The sequence below is a fragment of the Pieris rapae genome, chromosome 11, assembly GCF_905147795.1.
Source record: "Pieris rapae chromosome 11, ilPieRapa1.1, whole genome shotgun sequence".
Lineage (NCBI taxonomy): Eukaryota > Metazoa > Arthropoda > Insecta > Lepidoptera > Pieridae > Pieris > Pieris rapae.
The window spans coordinates 3,486,943-3,506,800 of NC_059519.1; the positions used below are offsets into that span (position 1 = coordinate 3,486,943).

Consider the following 19,858-nt stretch of genomic DNA (forward strand, 5'->3'; position numbering starts at 1 on the left):
TGTAACTAACTTGTTTATATGTAAAAAGTCTTAAACCCATTACATTATGACGAAGAATATTTGTATGACGTAATAATAAATTAATTTAACGAAACAACCGTTCGAAGATGTCATGTCATCCTGTAATCCCGTAAAAAGCAATATTTTGAAAATGTAAATAAAATTTATGATTATAATTACAAGTATATTAAAGATAACTATCGCAGCAAGTAAATAAAGGTTATAAGTATTCGAAATTGTTTCCGCATTTTCATGATTATTGATAATTCATCAATTTTGTAACTCTGTAAAAACTTATTTATAACGCTATTGCTATCTCATACGCGATACCTGATCTTACATGTCATCCGAGTAAAATCCGTAACATGAAGTAGGAAATTTTATTATATTACTGTACTACATATATATATAAATCAGCTACACAGGTAGGCGTAGATCATCAGTATCCATTAGGTCAAACTCACCCACACTCAAACAGATTGACTGACCCAAAGTGACCTTTAAACAAACACTTGGGACTCGATTAGAAAACCTTTTGCGGGATATATACCAGTTGATTTAACAAAGGGTATTTAACGTGAATATTTTGTTATACACAAATTACCTAGACACTATTGGCTTAATTGATGCGTTTAAAGTACAGCTTATCGACAAACGGTGTGCATAATAAATAAATGCGGTAGAATAAAACGCGAACATGCCACCCCACAAACGATCCTCCCCCGACGCCCGCCGGTTACCAGGTGCCGAGATATGGGCGAACCCCTAATTGTTAAGCGGTCACAGAGAATTTAAAGGTTAAACAGATAGAAATTACGAATTGTGACACAATTTATGAAGTGATTAACAATAGAGTCGTGCGTTCAAATAGTAAAAAATTCTTTTTGAGGACGGAAACAGAACCGTTACTGATTATGTAACACTTAGAAATATCTTTGGTATTGGAAGTTGGAATAGGTGTAGTAAATAAAAATCGTGCTTGAAACACGATGAGTTCTGTTCCAGGCATTTTATTGAATGACAAAGGTTAAGCACACTCTTCGGAGCGTTTGACATTTACCGCCCTCATCCCTTCTATTCCCTACGTCCATCGAATTTCCTACCATGTCCTACATAACACCACTTCTAATGAAATCATTCAATTTAAAATATGGATTATAATGCATCTGATTTTAATTTTCACTCCGGTTTTATTACGCTATAAGCTTGCTATTATAACATTTGCAGGGGGGAAATTATCAATAAAAATAAAAATCTAAGATTCTTCTGTTCCAATAACCAATATCTACATAATTGATCATATAAACGATTCATTAACCACTTCATGAATTAATAAGTTAACGAGATACAATATAAGATGTTTCAAATTACGCTTCTACTATTGTTAGAAATTCTAGCACATTCTATAAGTTTTTATGTCGAATAACTTTAAGCTTCCTGCTCTCTACACCATCCACTCGGGATGGGATAAACCGATTATCCCTTGTCGAGTCCGCCGGGTCAGCTGTTAATCTCCGAGCAAATAGGCTCACGTAGAAAGCCGGCTCGGTCAGATTCCTCGCAAATTGTTACCAGGAGCTATTGGCTGCTGTTCATATTACTGAAGTTTCATTGTTTGAAACCTTTATAACTAGATAACATAATATTGTAAGACGTTTGTTATGTATATAAAATTTATATAATGTGGCGAGTGTTTATCAAGTTCAAATAGCCTTGTGTCCAGTTCTGGTAGCTTCTACAGGACGGGAAATTGCTGTAGGTACGGTTATTTCCGTTCGCAGTTGAACCGGCGGCGACCTTCGATCGAATGCAGCCATTTTCCGTCCAAGTTTATGAAGCAATTATCACTGAATTTACGATTAAATTTCGTCAGATCGGTGTTAAAACTAATAAGGATCAAGAATAGTAACATTTGAATTTGGCTAGTTGTTATTAAAAATCATGTAAAAAAGACAATTCACAGTAAAGGCTTACGCACCTGATCTCGTTATTTAACTGCTGGTTCACTTACATTAGATATTTATTTTCGAAAATACAGTTTAGTGTAAGTGCTGTTGTAATGGTTAAACAATCTAAAAAACTCCAAAAACTTAAATAAAATTTCAGTTTTCAGCATTTTCGGTAAATGGAAACGAAATCGATCACATTTTCGATATTGCCCTTTACGACGGTGCACTTAGCAGCGCGCACGCGTAACGTTACGCCCACTTCGCGCCTAGGTGCGATATTACGCAACAGAAACACCGCTAACAACTTCCCGATACAATTTGACATAATCGCGTTGATACCGTTTGACATAAGATATAAATTACATTTTATGTAATGATAATAACAATAAATAAGTCAAAAGACTATACAGCGCGGTATTGAGGGCGAGAGGAGCGTCGACAGTGACAAAAATACAAACCGTTTATGTAGATTTATGTCAGATTCTATTTTAAGACCACGTTGCAGTCGGGTGAACTTGCACTCAAATACAACCGATATTATTTAAATAAACAGATTCAGTGAAACAAATATTTAAACAAAACTTTCCCTGCCTTCCTTCCTATGTTAGGGATGAATGAATACATGGGCCTTTTTATACATACATATATTTGTTTTGTGTATTCGTGAAAGCGTATTTAATTTTCGATTCAAGTATTAGTTATGGCGTCTAAGGAATTCGCATAATGGTGTCAAATCTATAACTTATTTTGTAAGAAAGTTTCGCGGTCAATTGTTCAAAAATAACCACAATATATCGTGTCTACAATTATTTTATTACTCAATAACAATTAAGTTTCTCTCCGCTGTAAAAATGTGGGACAGGCTACGACTATTTGCCAGCGTTTACATGTATCAGGTATATTTAATTCCATAGGTATACAGAATAATGGCAATTTATATAAAACTTTGTAAGGCACTGGCGTAACTTGCCAGACGGGTAATTACTTTCACTTTTAATGTACTGATTTTTACATCTTTATGGGTAGTCTGGCAACATGAACTAATATCAAATATTTTAGTTATCGAAGGGAGTAAGATACTCAAATAATCCGGAACCTACAGTTTCAATATAGTACAACAGAGAACAACGCAAAGCAACGAATAAACTCAAAAACTGCTGGACCAATTTCAAAAAGACCCTATGCTTTATTACCTCAAAGTAACGGGTCATTTTTAATTCCTAAATATATTATTCCAACATTCATATAGGAAAGAGCGGTCATCTCTAACACAGGTTCTCGAACTTAAATGGGATATACTAAAATTTAGATTTAAGGCTGATTATTATTTGATTTTGACAGTGCTTAACCGGGATACGCCATTAAGAAGTTTAAGAAAAATTTGTCACAGATTAACGTAATGATTCCACTTAATCGCTATCCAAGTTTGTCGCGATTGAATGATGACTTTACGATCTTAATCTTTAGCTTAATTATCGCGAATGCTACAACATCCCGGGGTTTTGTTAAACGGGCTGTTACAGCCATTAATCTATAAAGCGGTGATTATCTGTCCAACAGAGGCAGCTATCGAGCGCTTTCAGCAATCAACTTCAACGTTTATCGGTATTATAGCGGAATATTATCGTTATCATGACACTACTATGATATTTTCGGCGCGCGATAATGTTATGTCACAACTATTGTTATTAGATTGATAATATTTTAGTCTTTGAATATTTTATTACGATTTTATAGGTTATGTATTTTAAACGATACATTAATAATACCTAGTATTAATGATCGCAAAATTTCTTTTTGCGATCTAAGTCCTGTTATGAAAAAAAAAACAGATTATGTGCTAGTTAGATATAATATATAAATTTTAAAATAAACTTACGACTCTCCAGCAGTTCGGAAGCGACGAGTCCTGTGAGGTCGGGCTCCTCGCCGTACCAGAAAATCCACAGTTCCTTGGAGGCTCGCAGGGAAAGCGGCGGCGGCGCTGGCGTACTCATATCTAAGTCGAGTGGTTGCGGGTCCGGCACACGTCGCCATACGCACAGTATGTCTCCAGCAAGACACCGCGCATAGCTGCTGATCACAGGATCCGCCAGAGGCGCCGCCCCATCTTCGGTCTCGCCGCCGCCGCTTGTCTCGCCCCATACTAGCTTACGCCATTTTATGCCGTGAAGTTCAGTCTGAAAGAATACACGATAGAATTGAAACAGGCGATTTCTAATTTCTTATACATTTACTATTTAAAATATCTTATTATTATTAAATTCTCCTACATCGCAACTGTATTAAAAAAAACAAAAGGAACACCGTTACACACACACATTAGTATAATACAATAAATCAAAATTTTTTGTATTATACAATACTAACAATCGTTAGAACAGCGACCGAGTGTATTTACATAATAATAAGGCACTAAATACAACATTTTCGGTTAACATTCCGAAACTGACCCTGCAAGTCTAGACGTCTTAAATTCTCCACATAACAAAGCTAAAATACCTGGTTGAATAGCGTTAACGAGTCGTGAAGAGATTAATAAATTAAACAATAACCAACGCGCTTCAAACAAGTATTGTTTGTGTTATAATTTCCATACAAGAAAATAAAACGTGTAATCGTGGGGCATGGATAAATCTGCATGTATTCAAATGAGTGATTAAATTATGTTTTTGTTTCCTATATTTGTGGCCTTGTTACTTGATTCTGACACTCAAACATACAGTAAAATAAAATATAAAATTAGACGCGTTTTATTGTTGTATGGTCATAATGAAAAGGTGAACGTCTAAATGTGACCTTTGCAATGTAAACTTTAGGTCAACAGAATACAGTTGATGTGCAAGCTTCGAGTTAATTTGTAAAATGATGTAACTCATAAGTTAACAACCTGTCAACCGCTTGTGATTAGAAGGTGATGTGGGTCGGGTCGCTATGCAATCCGGTAATATGCTTATACTAAATGCCTAACATATAAGTATATAATACACCAGACTAGTAACAAATATTAACTTCTAAAATACTTAAAAAACACAAATTTTAACTAAACTATTCTAACTACCTTCTGATATATTTTCATTGGTAGAAAATTTGAATGAATAAATATAAAAGGGGAAAAATTGGCAGGAGGCACATCTGACGATAAGTAATCTACCGCCCATGGACAAATCCAATGCCAGAGGGCTCGCGATTGCGTTGCCAGTTGTACTTAGCATTTCTACAATATTTTGAGGCCTTTAATCACAATTAGCGCATAGAGCTGCGGTCTTAAACCGCGTAGTTGTTCAAAGCCCATAATCCTAAGGTCATTGTACTAAATTCCGCTGGCATCTGCGGCGGAAGGGGCCCTTGAGTACACCTGGCAGACGCGCGTGGGGTCGCATCGGCTGCGATAAGGCGTCTCTCGTTCAAGTGCTCGACTTAAGGTATACTAGTAATCTCTTGGTTAAATAGACTTAATTACAAAGCACAGATCATTACGAACAGTCGGGGAAATATTAAAACATAAGTTCACAAATTAGATATAGAAAATATACTACTAAGCCTTGCTATTTTTGCTTATACTTGGGCCTCTTTATCTAATTATATTTGGTAATATTTAGATTGGGCTAAAGATAAATTAACTTATATAAGTATCAAGTGGTAGGGTGTGAAAGAATTCGAGTTCGCTTCGGTAGACGCGGAGGCCGCTTTCTAACGCCCGATGCGCCCGCTTGCTCTGCTTCACTTTCTATTGTGTGACGCGATCACGCGTCTTCACCGAAACACGGATCTAAGTAATAAAAATTTAACAACCTAGGGTGATACGGGTGACTGCTAAAATCTATGTAAAATGCAACAAGTACGAAATAAATAAATGATAATAATAATCAATGAACATAATCACAAAGATCTACTACAAAAATAGTCTGCAAGGAATGAGGATGTATTCTTGAAGAGAGAATGAGGCGGATATTAAGAGGCACATCCGCCAAAGCCCGAGCTTTTGCATAAGTTTATCTTGTCAAGTGAGGTTATTTGAATTTAAAATGAATTGGTGCGATCTACTGACCTCACAGCGTCTGTCCGCGGAAGTATTTGTTAATTTCTATTTAATGGCCATCAATATATTATTTAAAAATTGATGTCGCATCCTGCCTTTTAAGGTAGCAAAAATACCCTACAATCCGTAACCATGAACGGCAAAACTGCACAGCCAAAAAAGTCGAACACCGCTAGACACGAGGGAGACAGATGTATCATCGTGAGCGAGAAGCGACATCGCGAAAGTGAGAGGAGGCAACCGAGATGCGGTGCGGCAACCTCGCACCGGTGCCGGTTACGTTAGTTGCGGGGTAAACAATCGAGGTGATGTGACGGCAAGATGCGCGTGCGCCCCGGCCATGCACTTCGTTTACTGCATTTTTGTTTTGTGACGTCACCCGTATTCAGGGACAACAAACACTTATGACACGAATTACTTTATTTAAATTAAATCACCACATAATTTTCTAAAAAAGTATGCGCAAGCCATCCATGTTATTTTTTTCAAGCACTATATTATATAAAACTACACAGTAAGAATAAGATCTTCGTAAATAATTTCCGAACAAAGAAAGCTAGATGACCTTAGATAAAAATATTTAAAAAACAAAAGATTTAAATGGAGAACTAAACAAAAAAAAATACTACGTCACAAGAATATATACAATCTGGAACAGCGACATAGTGCGTGACATAAGCACCGTATGTCGAGCACTTCCGCGATCATCATTATGTGCAGCATGTTGCATTTCACCAGCAATTACACGTCCCCCAAACAGGCAATATAAGACTTCGCAAATGAAAAAATAAAGACTAATTCGGTATGTCTTCACTTCACGTATATTATTACTACGTGCTAAACAGCGTTATGGCCTTTAAGATTACAATTTTTGGTAGACACGAAATTCAATTGAATTTAGAAAGCTAAGCAACTTTCGAGCAGTTTTTAGTTTAATATTACAATAGTAACAATAATTGCAGGGAAATATACGAAAACCAAGATCCTTATTTCACTTCCTCAAATTTATTGTTGAAATCGCACTCGGAATCTGTGATTAAAATTTTGACTTTAGAGTTCAGGGTTACCTATGAACAACATTCTTTCGACATCTAAAAGCACAATGGGGTGGTGTGGGTGGCGACAACGAACCAATTACCGTTATTTCCTTCTCAGATTTTAGTCTCAACAAAAACGTGTGCGAGCGAGACGAATAATACGGTACCACAATGAGCCGTGTATCAACTCCGGTTATCTGCAATGTTAAGATGATAAAACAATTACCTCTGACCTGAAGATACTTAATGCTGTCAGATTATATTGCTTTTAAAGAATCCATGATTATGACGTTCCGATTTCGGTTTCGTTATCGATTTATCAAGAACCGTGAAAGCAAATTTATTGTTTACTTCGTTTTTATTAACAACTTATATATCGCTTAAGATAGGGTAGATATGAATAAAACCTAAGACAAGTACAATAGGAGTATAAATTGAAATTGCTATGCGTTGAGTGCGCTATGAGGCACGCGCCGCGAATCGGTGAGGTCAAGCGCGCTGCGCGGGCGCATACAATCGGCACAAACTTGCCGATCCTTCAACAATACTATTATGAATCTCATTACATCGAACGACCTAACATCCACAATAATATTTATAGATGGTATTGTAAACTAATCTTATTGAAATGAAACTTTTTTAACGTACCTACCTATTCCGAACCTTAATATTAATGTAACGACCCCTAAAACTACAATTAACTTCCCAAAAAGTACTCTCCAAATAAAGCTCATTAATAAATATTTCGATTAGGTATGTCTTGTTACATTGTGAATTGTGATCACTCCATTGTTTGCACGCATTCGCAATGTCGTAATCGCGTAGAATTAATAAGTTGGTAATCGTTTCGTGGTGGGGTCAGCGAACTGCGGTGAAATCAAAGAGGAACAAGTGTCTTTTTTGATAATTAACCCAGTACTGTTTGACTGAAAATAATATATAAAAAAATATTTTCTATCCCTAAATTTACTTTATTTTATTAGCAAAATTAATATTCAAATTAGTAAATATAATTCTAAATGCAAAGAGACCATAATATCATATCTTAATTATAATTGACCAATTCGAAATGTTTTATTGTAATAAACAGCGGAACATCAACATCAAACCTACCAATTAAAGGAACGTGAAGGAACGCCTCATACACTCGCGATGTAAGATAAGAATTTTTCATTTCTCTTTGCTGAAGGCGAATGGAAATGGAAACAAAAAATATGAGAACGGGGTGCAAGCATGAAGGGTGCATATGCAGGGCGCAGGTAGATGAGGCGGCGAGTGCACTACCCAGCTAACGGTAAAGGTATCCGCGTGCGGTCAACGAACCTCGATCCGCTGTACATCTAGAATTTTGAGTATTTGCCCCAGTTTTTTGGGACGGCTATTACGTAAGGGTATAAGGCTTGCCGGTTTATGGCTTTTATTGGTGTAATAAAATACGTTATGTATCGAGAACATCGGACATAATTATTTCGCTGTTTATTAATACGTTATTTATGAACATTGCTACTTCACTAAACGAACGTTATTTGCAACATGCTTTAACTAATTAATATTTCAAAAATGATATTATGATAGCTTAGATTTATTCTTATTAAAGGCTTTGTGCTTGAAGACACAAGCTACAATCATATAAGTATAAAACGTATATAATAAAGGTTTTGTATATGCAATTCAATAAGATTTAGTGTCTGATGTAGCACGCTGTTTTAAATATTACAACGCGATGTTTCTTGTAAAGCTACTGCGACAAAATAATGCGGAGAGCGGACACCGTGCGCAAGCCGTGCTTACATGAATACAAAAGAGGAACTTGAAAGCTTATAATATCGTACAAGCCGAGCACTACCGCCTACCTACCGTAAAGCATCGTGATCATTTTAAACAATGCTTTTTTGAGTGCTTTTACAATAATGTAGGTTATATTTTATTTTACATAGAATTGTCATTTCAGAGTAAAGCTTTTACATAAAAATGTATTTGTTCATTAAGTATATTTGGGCAATAGCGTTAATACAACGAGTAAAACTGTCACGATTTGTATTGTATTTCTTCTAATAAACTAACTTACAATAATAATTAAACCCTTTTAGGTCAAAATTAAATATATTTTCTATGCGTATTGTGAATTGTAAATAACAAGAGTATAGTTACTGCCGGTTCAATGGTAACACGAAATCTTGTTTTATGCACTGTTTAGTAAGTGGCACACGGCAAGTACTTTGGAGGCGACTGGATGTAAAGCGTATCGAAGGCTGTATTCATTAGAATAAACTTAGAATTCATTACAGATTTGTTCCGCTAAGTACAAGGACATAAGGACTAATTGAATATTAGATCATGAATAAAAATAACCTCTAGAGTCTAGATGCATTGTCGTTCAGTACCCAAAGATGAAGGTCAAAGGTGCCGTGGAGTTTAAATTGGAAATTCCCAATACTTGTAGTTCTCATTCAATAACATAATATACACATCAATACCACTCAAGCCGGAAAAGAGAGGGCTGTGACAAACAACCTTTTTTACAACCGGAAATGTGTAAACCTTAGGTTCGAGTAAAATGCATCGATGTGAATTCGTTATAATGATTTAATTTCACTTTATTATGATCATAAATAAGCAACTATTTAAAAATTTCAGGTAGCAAAAATCGTGTAATATGAGAAATGACTTGGGATTACAAGATCATAAATCTTAATAGTCAAGTCAGTTAAACAACGACGCTCCTCGTCAAGAACGAGTAATACGTAGTAATTTATGCAATCATCCGCGCTCAACGGCACTAGTGCTACACGACTTTATAGCAAAATAATCCTGATAACTTGATACGAAAATTCAATATTCTTTTGACAGAGTAAGCGTGCCACCCTGTCTTAAAGTAATTCTGTACCGAGATGGTCAATTCTTTAAGGAACAACATTAGTACAGATTTATAGAAATGAAAAGTACCTATGTAAAAGTGGTCTGTTTTATAGGCTTACGAAGTTCGTTTGGATTTTAATCCGTACTAAATATTCATCCCCTCCAAACTAGAAAAACCATAAGGTACATTACAACGCAGACATCTAAAATTTTTAATTTGGATTGAATTAAATCTGTTTAATTACCTTGGAACTGCACAAGTTAACAAAGTTAAGACGGCAAAGTGAAAGTATGAGTTCCTGACTTAATTTCGGTAAGACACTGATAGAAGGCCCGAAGGCCCTTTGAATATACATAATACCATATTGCACAACTGACAATCTTACGTTACGGTAACCCAGTTACAATACTTGTGAAGAATTTCTTATATAAATTATATGTGTACAGGGACAGTCACAGATATCAAACACGAATATACATAGCATGTTTATTTCAAATCCAACATGGATTGATTCAAGAACTTTATGGCGCAATGTTAATAAAAAGTAAGAATCACTCAGTTAAATAAATGGAAAAGTGAACATAGAAGAAGAACTCTTGCACATAAGACTGCCGCTTTAGATACAACTACTAATGTAAATCAAAAGTAAGTCATCTGAAAGATACACATACACATTCTATTATACAAAGCCGCTGACAGATGCGTTAGTAAAGAAAATAACATAAGACATTGTGGGCGTGGACGGTAACGTGTGTTTTAAAATGAATTTAATACAAAAATATATTGTCATAATTTGGATTATACATAACTATTTCATTACGCATGTGCAGAGTACAATAACAGGAGTTAAGAGAAAACTGGTTTTCCGTGAGCTGATGGCCAAAATGAAGGGCCAAGGTGAACAATTCAAAGATAATTATGTACTTAACACACCTATTTACATAGAGGAGATAAACACAGTAGTTTAAACTAAGCGTTTTAAACACAACAATAACATGAGGCACTAATTGTTACTAGCAAACCACTTAAATCAATCTAAATGCTTAATTTTCAATTACAGATGCAAACGTGTTATCTTGTTGTAAAATTATTTGCTTTTTATTACTTTTGATTATCATTCGTATTTAACAATTTTAAATATTCATTGGTGTGCATTTTGTGTTACAGGTTAGGAAAATTTAACGCTCACTTTCTTATGAGACGCGTAGTCATGCCAAGCTTTGTAACATTATTTACAAAACAACTTCGAGGCTAAACGCAGTGCGTTTTCGTATCAATTGCTACCAGTCATGTACTTCACATAAAACTTTATTATAAGAATAATAAATGTTACTAATAATATTACTTAGTTTAGTAAAAGGAAACAAGGTCTCAAAAACAGTTTAACAGAAACACTTTTAAACACATCTATACGTGCTGTCTTAAAATATAATCTATACAACAAATATAATATATTGTAACCATACTAAAGTAAGCCAAAGTAAAACTTTAAATACCAAAGACAGTTCCATAAAGATTGCTGCTAGAAAACTACATGTATTTACATAATAATAGCCCTAAACAACTAAAGCCACAAAGCATAAGGATATTTGTTTAATGTAAATGAAACCAATAAAAGTCATACGTAAAAACTGTTTCAAGATCATCGACAACGTTGTTGATATAAAATCAAGAGCAATAATAACACTGTAACGAAGCAGGGCTCCTCAGTTATCTTGACCCACATAGAGCGTTCTCGTTTGCACTCTCGTTACTAATCTACTGAGTAGGTACAACCCTTAAACCACTCCTAACTAACGTATATGTTTATTATTACAAATATGCTGATCGCAAAATTAACTAGATATACAACGTACATTTATGATATACACCAAGTATATTTGCTCATCGGATCGCAGCTACGCTATAAATTCTTTTAAATTTGATATGATAAGAAAATACACATTTTCGGTAAACGAAGAACAATAATAAGAAATCTTCTATAAATAAATACTTGAATTTAGAAGGAAAACTAAGGTTGCTAATTGACGCCACAAATAACAAAATAATTTATAATACGATCGTAGCTTTCTTGAAGAAATACAGTTCGAAAGGCAAAGTTTTATGTTAAAACATCTTAGCATTATGCAAATCATGATGGTTATACTTCTTTTTGAGGATAATGCATGTATGGCACTTATGATTGGCACTTTGAGATCCTTATACCTTGACCTGAAAGGACCAATACCAGGTCAAGGACATGACATAATATGAGTAATGCATCTGTATGCGCTTCGAAAACATAAAAGTTTAATAAAAAAAGGTATGAGAAGATATTTAAAATAAAAGAGAATATGTCAAGATTTAATAGCCATATTATAAGGTACAGTATTCCCTCTTATAACACGTTTGGTTCCGCGTTGTAGGAGTATAATTACTAACGCGCTGGTATGACCCCTAATAACGCGTTATTTACTAATGATTAGGGTTTAACTTTTCCTGTTAGGGAATTTAAATCGAATATTAACAAAAAACTATGTTATAAACGAACGAAAATGTGCGCACAAATCATACCCGTAAAATTCAGTATAGGAGCTCTGTGTAATAATAAATAAACTCTACTGTATATTTAAAATACAACGCAAAATAAAATTTTGAATTTACATATTTCACAGTCTTTAATATAGATAAGAATAACACAATTATACTTCAATGGTACAATGTTAAACAAGCAATACTATGAACATATGCACCCCAAGCTTTCCAAGCTTCGAGAAAGTTTCACTTTGATCCAGAAATGCTTACAATAAGTTTGTTATGAAAGCGCGAGGACAGAATGTAGGTGAAGGACGGTCCTAACTGAGTGAAACGAGTACTTTTGCGATCCTTCAAAGCAAATAGAAAAAGTGGTTTACAAGAATAGAACTGCATTGTTGTAAGATAGTGATAATTGTTAATTAACTAAAATTACTAACATTAACAAGAAATGCGTCCTAGTAGAAAAACTACTGTTCAAACTAAGTAATTTATTTAAATTAAATTATGTTTATTCTGTCATTAAAAAAATATGAGTACTTTTGTTTGAATAGTGGCATTAACTTATTTTTTGTCTATAAATAAAGGGCATAATAAAATACGTTCGAAATTAATAAGGTCTATGCTTCACGGGATAAAAAACAATCCTAAACGAATAAGTCATAATGGTTTCAATTCTGGGTGTTATTGAAATTGTTGTATACAGATAACATTTAACTATTCCTGTTACTAGCTACACGGGATCAAAGACACTATGATAACATCACTATCGCTTTGATTAGTAACTGTTTGCAAATCGTAATTTGCTGAATTCCTTTTGCACAAACCTTCAGCTTTCAATTTACAAGTCAGTATTACTTTATTTTTTACAATAAGGCAAATGTCTGGAACATGAGATAAGTACTTTAAAAAATAAAATTTCTTAAAAGATATTTATTTCCATAAAATAATTATTCCTTACCAACTAATTGTGTAAAAAATAAATATGTAGTGTAAAAACATTTTCAATGTATCTTAATCTATTTCACATGGCAATTTTGTTATCTGTTAGTTAATTTTATGGTTTAACGTCAAGAAAAGCTACTAGGTAGTTCTCATATAAACAGTGATAAAATACTCATTGTTAGCTAAAACTAACACATATATCTTAATCTTGACCCAGTAACTTAAGATAAGACAATTTAAATAAAATAACAAGTTAAAAAATTGAAAGGCTGGAGAGTCATGGTATTGATTCAACTGCTTACTGTTAGATATAACTGCCACCATTTGAATTATTATCATCAATTTTATCAGTCACACACAGACCAATAAGTTTATGTTTTAAACAATAATTTTCTCATCATTTTCTTAAAAGGTACGCAAAATTTATTTATTTACATACTTTTACTTTACCTAAGCTGTTATCATTAAAGTCTTAAATCTTAATGCTTAATGCAATATAAAGCCTTATTGCTAAGTAACCTAGAAATGTGTGATTCTACTTGTAGTATGGAGTAACAGTGAATACATTATTTTAGAAAACTAAGATGTATTTATATTGTTATTTGTTACAAAATAGTATATATAATACAATATATAGTCATATAAGCTGTGTGCTAGAATAATATGAGTAGTACTTTGCTTTTTGTTGTTACAATAGTTTTTAGTTTCTTCTCCAAAGCAAATTATATAGGTTTGTCTATATTTAATTTCTTACTCCAATTGTATTTGTGTGAAAAAATTAAAAGAATTACACCTAACTTATAGTGGAATAAAATAAGCTTATTTATTATAATCATTAAGTAATCAGGCATTTACAATTACCTTGTCTAAATAAGGAACAAGTTTTCCATCAGCAACTCAAGATTACATTAAGGTAGTATATATATTCAAGAGGCATATTTGTTGGTCACTATGACCTTCATTACAAAATAATATGAAGCATATTTATGAAAATTCAGTCAAATTTGCAGAAATGCAGAGTTTTATTTCAAAGATGTCCATGATACATAGATGTCCGTGAACTTTAGAATTTAAGTAATTTAATTTTTTTTTGTCTATACACACTATATAAGTATAAATATTATGTATATACATAGTGTAAGTCCACACTATATTTTAATGTCATACTTGGTGCAACTAATTATTCACTACCTAGAAAGATACTACCAAGATTGGACTTGGTTGCCAAATAGCATGAATAACTCGGTAGAGTTTGGCCATTCTATGAACAATATCACCGCCACTGCTCAGGTAAACTAAAATATTCAAGATTGGCAGCCTGCAATATCTAACTAATGAAATGGGACAGGGAATTGAGCATTTAATACTCAGAGCATCTTGAAAACATGACCAAAAAACGTAATAAGCACGTTACGAGAGTTAAGACGCGGTCGCTAATTTATTATAAATTGCACTTTTACGCGTGTTGTCGTTTGGGCGGCATGGGAAAGTGCTGGATCTGACCATTTATGAACGGGTGAATGAATGTAGACGTCCACGCCAAAAGTGCGTTTGCTTTTAAGATTCCTGTTTTTTTAATATATTTGTATTATATACGTTATAAATAATACTCCAATTTTAAAAATGTTTAAGTTTTATTAACTTAAATAACTATTAAATCAGAGTTCTATTTTTTCCAATTTTTTTATATGTAATAGTAAGTATTTCAATGGTCAATGGTCAATGAATGCACGTATGACAATAAAATGCGAAAATGTAATCTACAAAAGTGGTGAGTGTATTGAACCCGGCGCATTGTCGTCAGGCTAGTGTAAGTCAATGCGTCACCAACCAACCCGCCACCGGCCGATGCTATTTGGTGGAAAATCGCTTGAAGAAAAATATAAATAAGACAATAAGTAGAGAGGCTGAGAAATCAGTAATTTGTTTGCTAGTTCATAGGCGTCGCGGAGGGAGACGGGTGCAGGCGCGCGCCGCAGCAGTGAAATGTAGCAACGCGTCAGGTGTAAGCGGCGCCGGGCGGAGGGCTGCTACGGACTCCGAGGACGAGCGAGGAGCGACCACCACACCCCGGCCCGCCCCACTACCCGCACGCACACCCGCTAATCCACCACAGAATACAACCTGATAACATTCGCGACAGCTACATCAACGTTACGCAAAGCGACTCCACACTACAAAACCACGATAATGAATGACTACCGTTCTTCGATATAAACATTCCCAGTATCATAATTTAAGTCGCAGTATCGGAATGAACGCAGCACTAAGAATGTAAGTGTAAGAAAGTTATTTCCTCGACCTGGCGAAACTAGTCTTGCGAACGCATTACGGTCCGCGTTAGGGCCAGGTGAATTCAAAATGACCTCTATGAGCTAGGGGCTTCTAGTGGCCTCGCTCGCCGATAGCGGTGATATTTTATGGGTTAGCAACACGACATGACTCCTCAGCTCGAAGAACGATGCCAGGATGACTAACATGCGACCGTCATTTACTAACTATGCTTGTATTCTTCCATTCGAAGGCTTTGAAACACTTGATCGATTTCATTGCCGTATAGCAATTAAGGTGAATTTTGTGTAACATCATCACTTAACGATAATTGGACCGTTTGCTTGACGTGAATAATATTGATGATTTTATGTACAACTCACTCCTTTCACTAAGGCGATAATACATAACAATACCGTTACGATAAATACTAATATGCAAACGTAATAATTTCAAAAGAAAAGTAATATACCTACAACTTCTTTCTCAATGTAAAAGTGACTTACCAAGGCGAAGAAGTTTGTGTGGCAATCCTCGAGACTAGCACCGTTTGTTTGGTGATTTTGATGCGTCATGGTAGTCCAGGGCACTTCATTTTCATATCACAACACTAAAAACAGGTTCAAACTAAAAGAAACCACTCAAAATCTTAAAATCATCACCGACATTTAGTGAAGTTTTCACCTTTCAATGGCGACTGGAAAATGGCGGATGGAGAAACAACAACCCAAGCCGACACTAGCGCTCATAGCGACAAAAAACGTCAACATTCGTCCAGAAATGTATTCTATCTACATATCTTTTTTTATGTACTGTATAAAATCGTAATATTATTCAACTATCATTTGATTTATAACTATAAAATTTGAATATTTGTTTTCATACTTACTTTTCCATATTATATAGAAAAAATATTTTTAATTAGGGCATATTTTTCGTATTTTAGAACGTATTGTTTACGAAACAGAACGCCATATTTTATTACTTCAAAAATATGTCAGCAGTCAATTGACAATTGACAATCCTGTCTTACTTAAATATAAGATTTACCCAATTGATAATCAGTTAGGTTAGAAAAATATCTTAATCCAATTCAAAATATTAATACAACTTCAATAATATAGAAGAAAAAATATATACTGGTTTACTATATTCAGCTATTATGTTGCGTAATTTAATTATCACAGCAACTCGTACCAATTTCCAGGTAAATCGTAAACCATTATGTTATAATTTGTGTATTATGACTGTAATGGCATTATTATGTATAATATATATATAAATATGTATTTAAATTCTGATCATCTTGTGACAGGTAACTTTAATAAGGCATAAAAAGAAGAAATTTCCAAAGATAGACAAAAAAATACAAGCAGCTGCTGAATCTCTTGCATCAAGAGGGTACCAATTCAACCATAATATCGCTATATTTATATTTTAATTTTGTTATAGGTATTTTAATTAATATTTGTTATTAAAGGTTTCTTCGACCCAATAAACCTTGGGACCCACCAGTTGATATTCAAAATGTAGTTTATAAAATCTGTTCTAATAATGGTCTCCATGCTAAATCTGAATTTGATTCTCTTGAAATCAAATACAAAGTTCTGAAGTCCTGCTTTGAAGAAACTGGTCATGGTGTACCAAACTCTTTGCTTCACACTATTGAAACAGTAGGTGTGTGTTTAACTATAAGCTACTTACCTTAATATAAAATATATTAAAGATAACATAAATGTTAATAATATGGATATTATAATATAAAAAGATTTAAAAAGGATTTCTATTTAATTTTTATAAAATAATTTCATAATTTTCTGATAACAGATGATTTGCAAGAGTTTTATGAAACTCCTGTCAATGTCTTGACACCATTTGATGCTCTCAAAAAGATGGACCTGCCTAAAAATCTGCATGTACAAGAAGACTATGTTAGATTTCATCCAGGTATTTATTATAGTTGCAATCAGATCTAGTTGTTAATTACACTATTTAATGACTATTGAGTCTATGACAAAACCATTTCAAGAAAAAGAAATCTCTTCTCTCATTTTATCATGGCTGAAGGCTTTATGTATATTTATAATTAGGATAATGTATATCTACCAAGTTGCCTATAAAATTGCAAATAACGATGAGTGCACTAATACTGCAGCTGGATCTCATTCTATTATAAGTTTGTCTTAGAAATAATATTATTTTTTTCAGAAAAAGATGCATTATTTAATGGTGCAACAGCTTTTCCAAAAAGTTCAACTATAGTTTCTGGTTTAAAAACACGGAAGAAATATGAAGGACACACAGCAAAGAGATCATGGCCTTGAAAATTTTGGTTTTATTGTAGAAGCAAGAGTGATGTTGTAGTATTAAAATAAGGAACACCCTTTTTGTTTTGTTTGAATACAATAGATTGACACAAAATCCATTAATACTTTAAGGTTAGGTGATATGTCATCACAATAGTATGTGATTAAGACCGGTGGTTATTAAAGGGTATGATTCGCAATGTAACCAAGTGCTCTCATGTACACCACAAAAATTACAGATTTTATGACGGTGGACCATGAAAACATGTTCAGGCAATTTGTGATGTGAGTGTAATTATTGATATAAAATAAATGTTTGCATAGCTCATGTTAATATAACACTCATCATATCCTCACAAACTCTTGGATTTTTTTAACAGAATACAGATTATTAAGATTCTTAAAATAAAACAATTTTGTATAACACTCTAGTGATCAGTTATATTGAATATGGTGGTATTATATGAAATCCCTTTCGTCCGATACACTCGCAAGTCGCAATTCACCGACAGAATTCAATGATCAATTTCTCAAGACCTTGTGTTCATTAGTATAGGATTCTCTCATAGGCACGCATAACAATGACATAGGAAATTTAGAATGAAATCAGCGGGGCTGATGGTATTCCCCCGATAGTTCTGCGTGCTCCTGAGTTAGAGCTGGCTCTAACGGGACTTTTCCCGTACCAAAACTTGGCCACCCAATTATTGACCCCTGTGTACTAATGTTTTTCAATATAATAGAAATCGATATTAAACCAGCTCTATATCTAAAGACACTAAGCACTAACTGATTAGTGATCATTACGGGGTAGATTCGTGGTCGCTTGGCTGGAGACCAATAATATATACAACCGTACTAACATGCAATACGATTTGCCAGTGTGTTCAGTTTCATTATACTTAATTATATTTAGTTAGTTCGCTTTCAGACGTACCGAGCGCGACTATTATCCCAATCTCATCTCACCCCACTAGTTTATTCCATTGTTTTTAAAATAAATAGTTAGCCCTTTAAATATCTTTATAATTTTACCCAACCACGAACATTGGTCCTTCGGGTCGGATCATACAACTTTCGAAAATTACGGTAAGTAGGGGCAAGATTAAAAATGGGCTTTTTGGAGTGCTGGCATTTTTATTAAAACCGCCAGCTTCTAACGTTCCAAACCATATTAGAACTTAGCCGCCCAGAGTGCGTGGATTTCATAAATTTGGATAAATTCTTACCCTGTTTACTGTAACTTTAATTACAAGTGAGGTGCGACTGTTTTATAAAAATATTAAGTTATAGTTTTTTTATTCCTAGTTACGAAATCGCATCAAAATACGGCTGTTTTTAGTAATTTAGAATATATCTCAATATTCCATTTTTATCCAAAAAAAGTGAAGGGGTAAGATAAATATACAAAAGTTTCGATCTTTTCCATTCCTAGTGTCATATATAAGTGTCATACAAAAACTCAGTCGTTCTCAAACATTAACTCCTAACGGGAAATAAATTTGCAACGTACCTAGTTGACTAAAGGTATATTATGGAATACGCAATTATAAATAAAAATTTAATATTTTAAGATATTATGTATCTAAATTTTTACATAAAATAAAATTTTAGTTTTGCAATTAAATGGGAAGGTAATATATCAGAAATTGGCAATATTAATATCTAAAATATACTTCATTAAGCGTTCCACTTCTTTTTTTAAATCCCACAGTATTTTTAATATACTGTGGGAAAGACTAAAAGATAAAAGATCCAAACCAAATAAAAGTACTCAAGACTTGGCCTAAAGGTCTAGATACCAGGCCGTAAACTCCAAAAAAAAAAAAAAAGATAAAAGATCCTCATCTTAAAACATAGACACGTTTCCCTCTACCAATATGTATTTGTTAAATGTCAATTGACAATTAACACTAATGTTGTTGGAATTATAA

At 33.9% G+C, this 19,858-nt stretch overlaps 2 protein-coding genes across 4 annotated transcripts in view; one reads left to right on the plus strand and one right to left on the minus strand.

Annotated features, from left to right (window-relative positions):
- LOC110997410 (mediator of RNA polymerase II transcription subunit 13) overlaps window positions 1-16,335 on the minus strand; it is a 48,898-nt gene extending 32,563 nt beyond the window's left edge. For all 3 annotated transcript variants that reach the window (XM_022265563.2, XM_022265562.2, XM_022265561.2), the window contains exons 1-2: window positions 16,125-16,335; window positions 3,829-4,129 (exon numbers count right to left, since the gene is read on the minus strand). In XM_022265563.2, the coding sequence (XP_022121255.2) occupies window positions 3,829-4,129; window positions 16,125-16,193 (370 nt within the window). In that variant the 5' untranslated portion in view covers window positions 16,194-16,335. The remainder of the gene's footprint in view (window positions 1-3,828; window positions 4,130-16,124) is intronic.
- Window positions 16,336-16,655: 320 nt separating this feature from the next.
- On the plus strand, window positions 16,656-18,004 carry LOC110997396 (39S ribosomal protein L50, mitochondrial). Its single transcript, XM_022265541.2, has 5 exons — window positions 16,656-16,825; window positions 16,934-17,019; window positions 17,099-17,295; window positions 17,446-17,565; window positions 17,827-18,004. Exons 1-5 carry the CDS (start codon window positions 16,781-16,783, stop codon window positions 17,940-17,942), a joined length of 564 nt encoding a protein of 187 aa, XP_022121233.1. The 5' UTR covers window positions 16,656-16,780; the 3' UTR covers window positions 17,943-18,004.
- The last annotated feature ends 1,854 nt before the right edge of the window (window positions 18,005-19,858 follow it).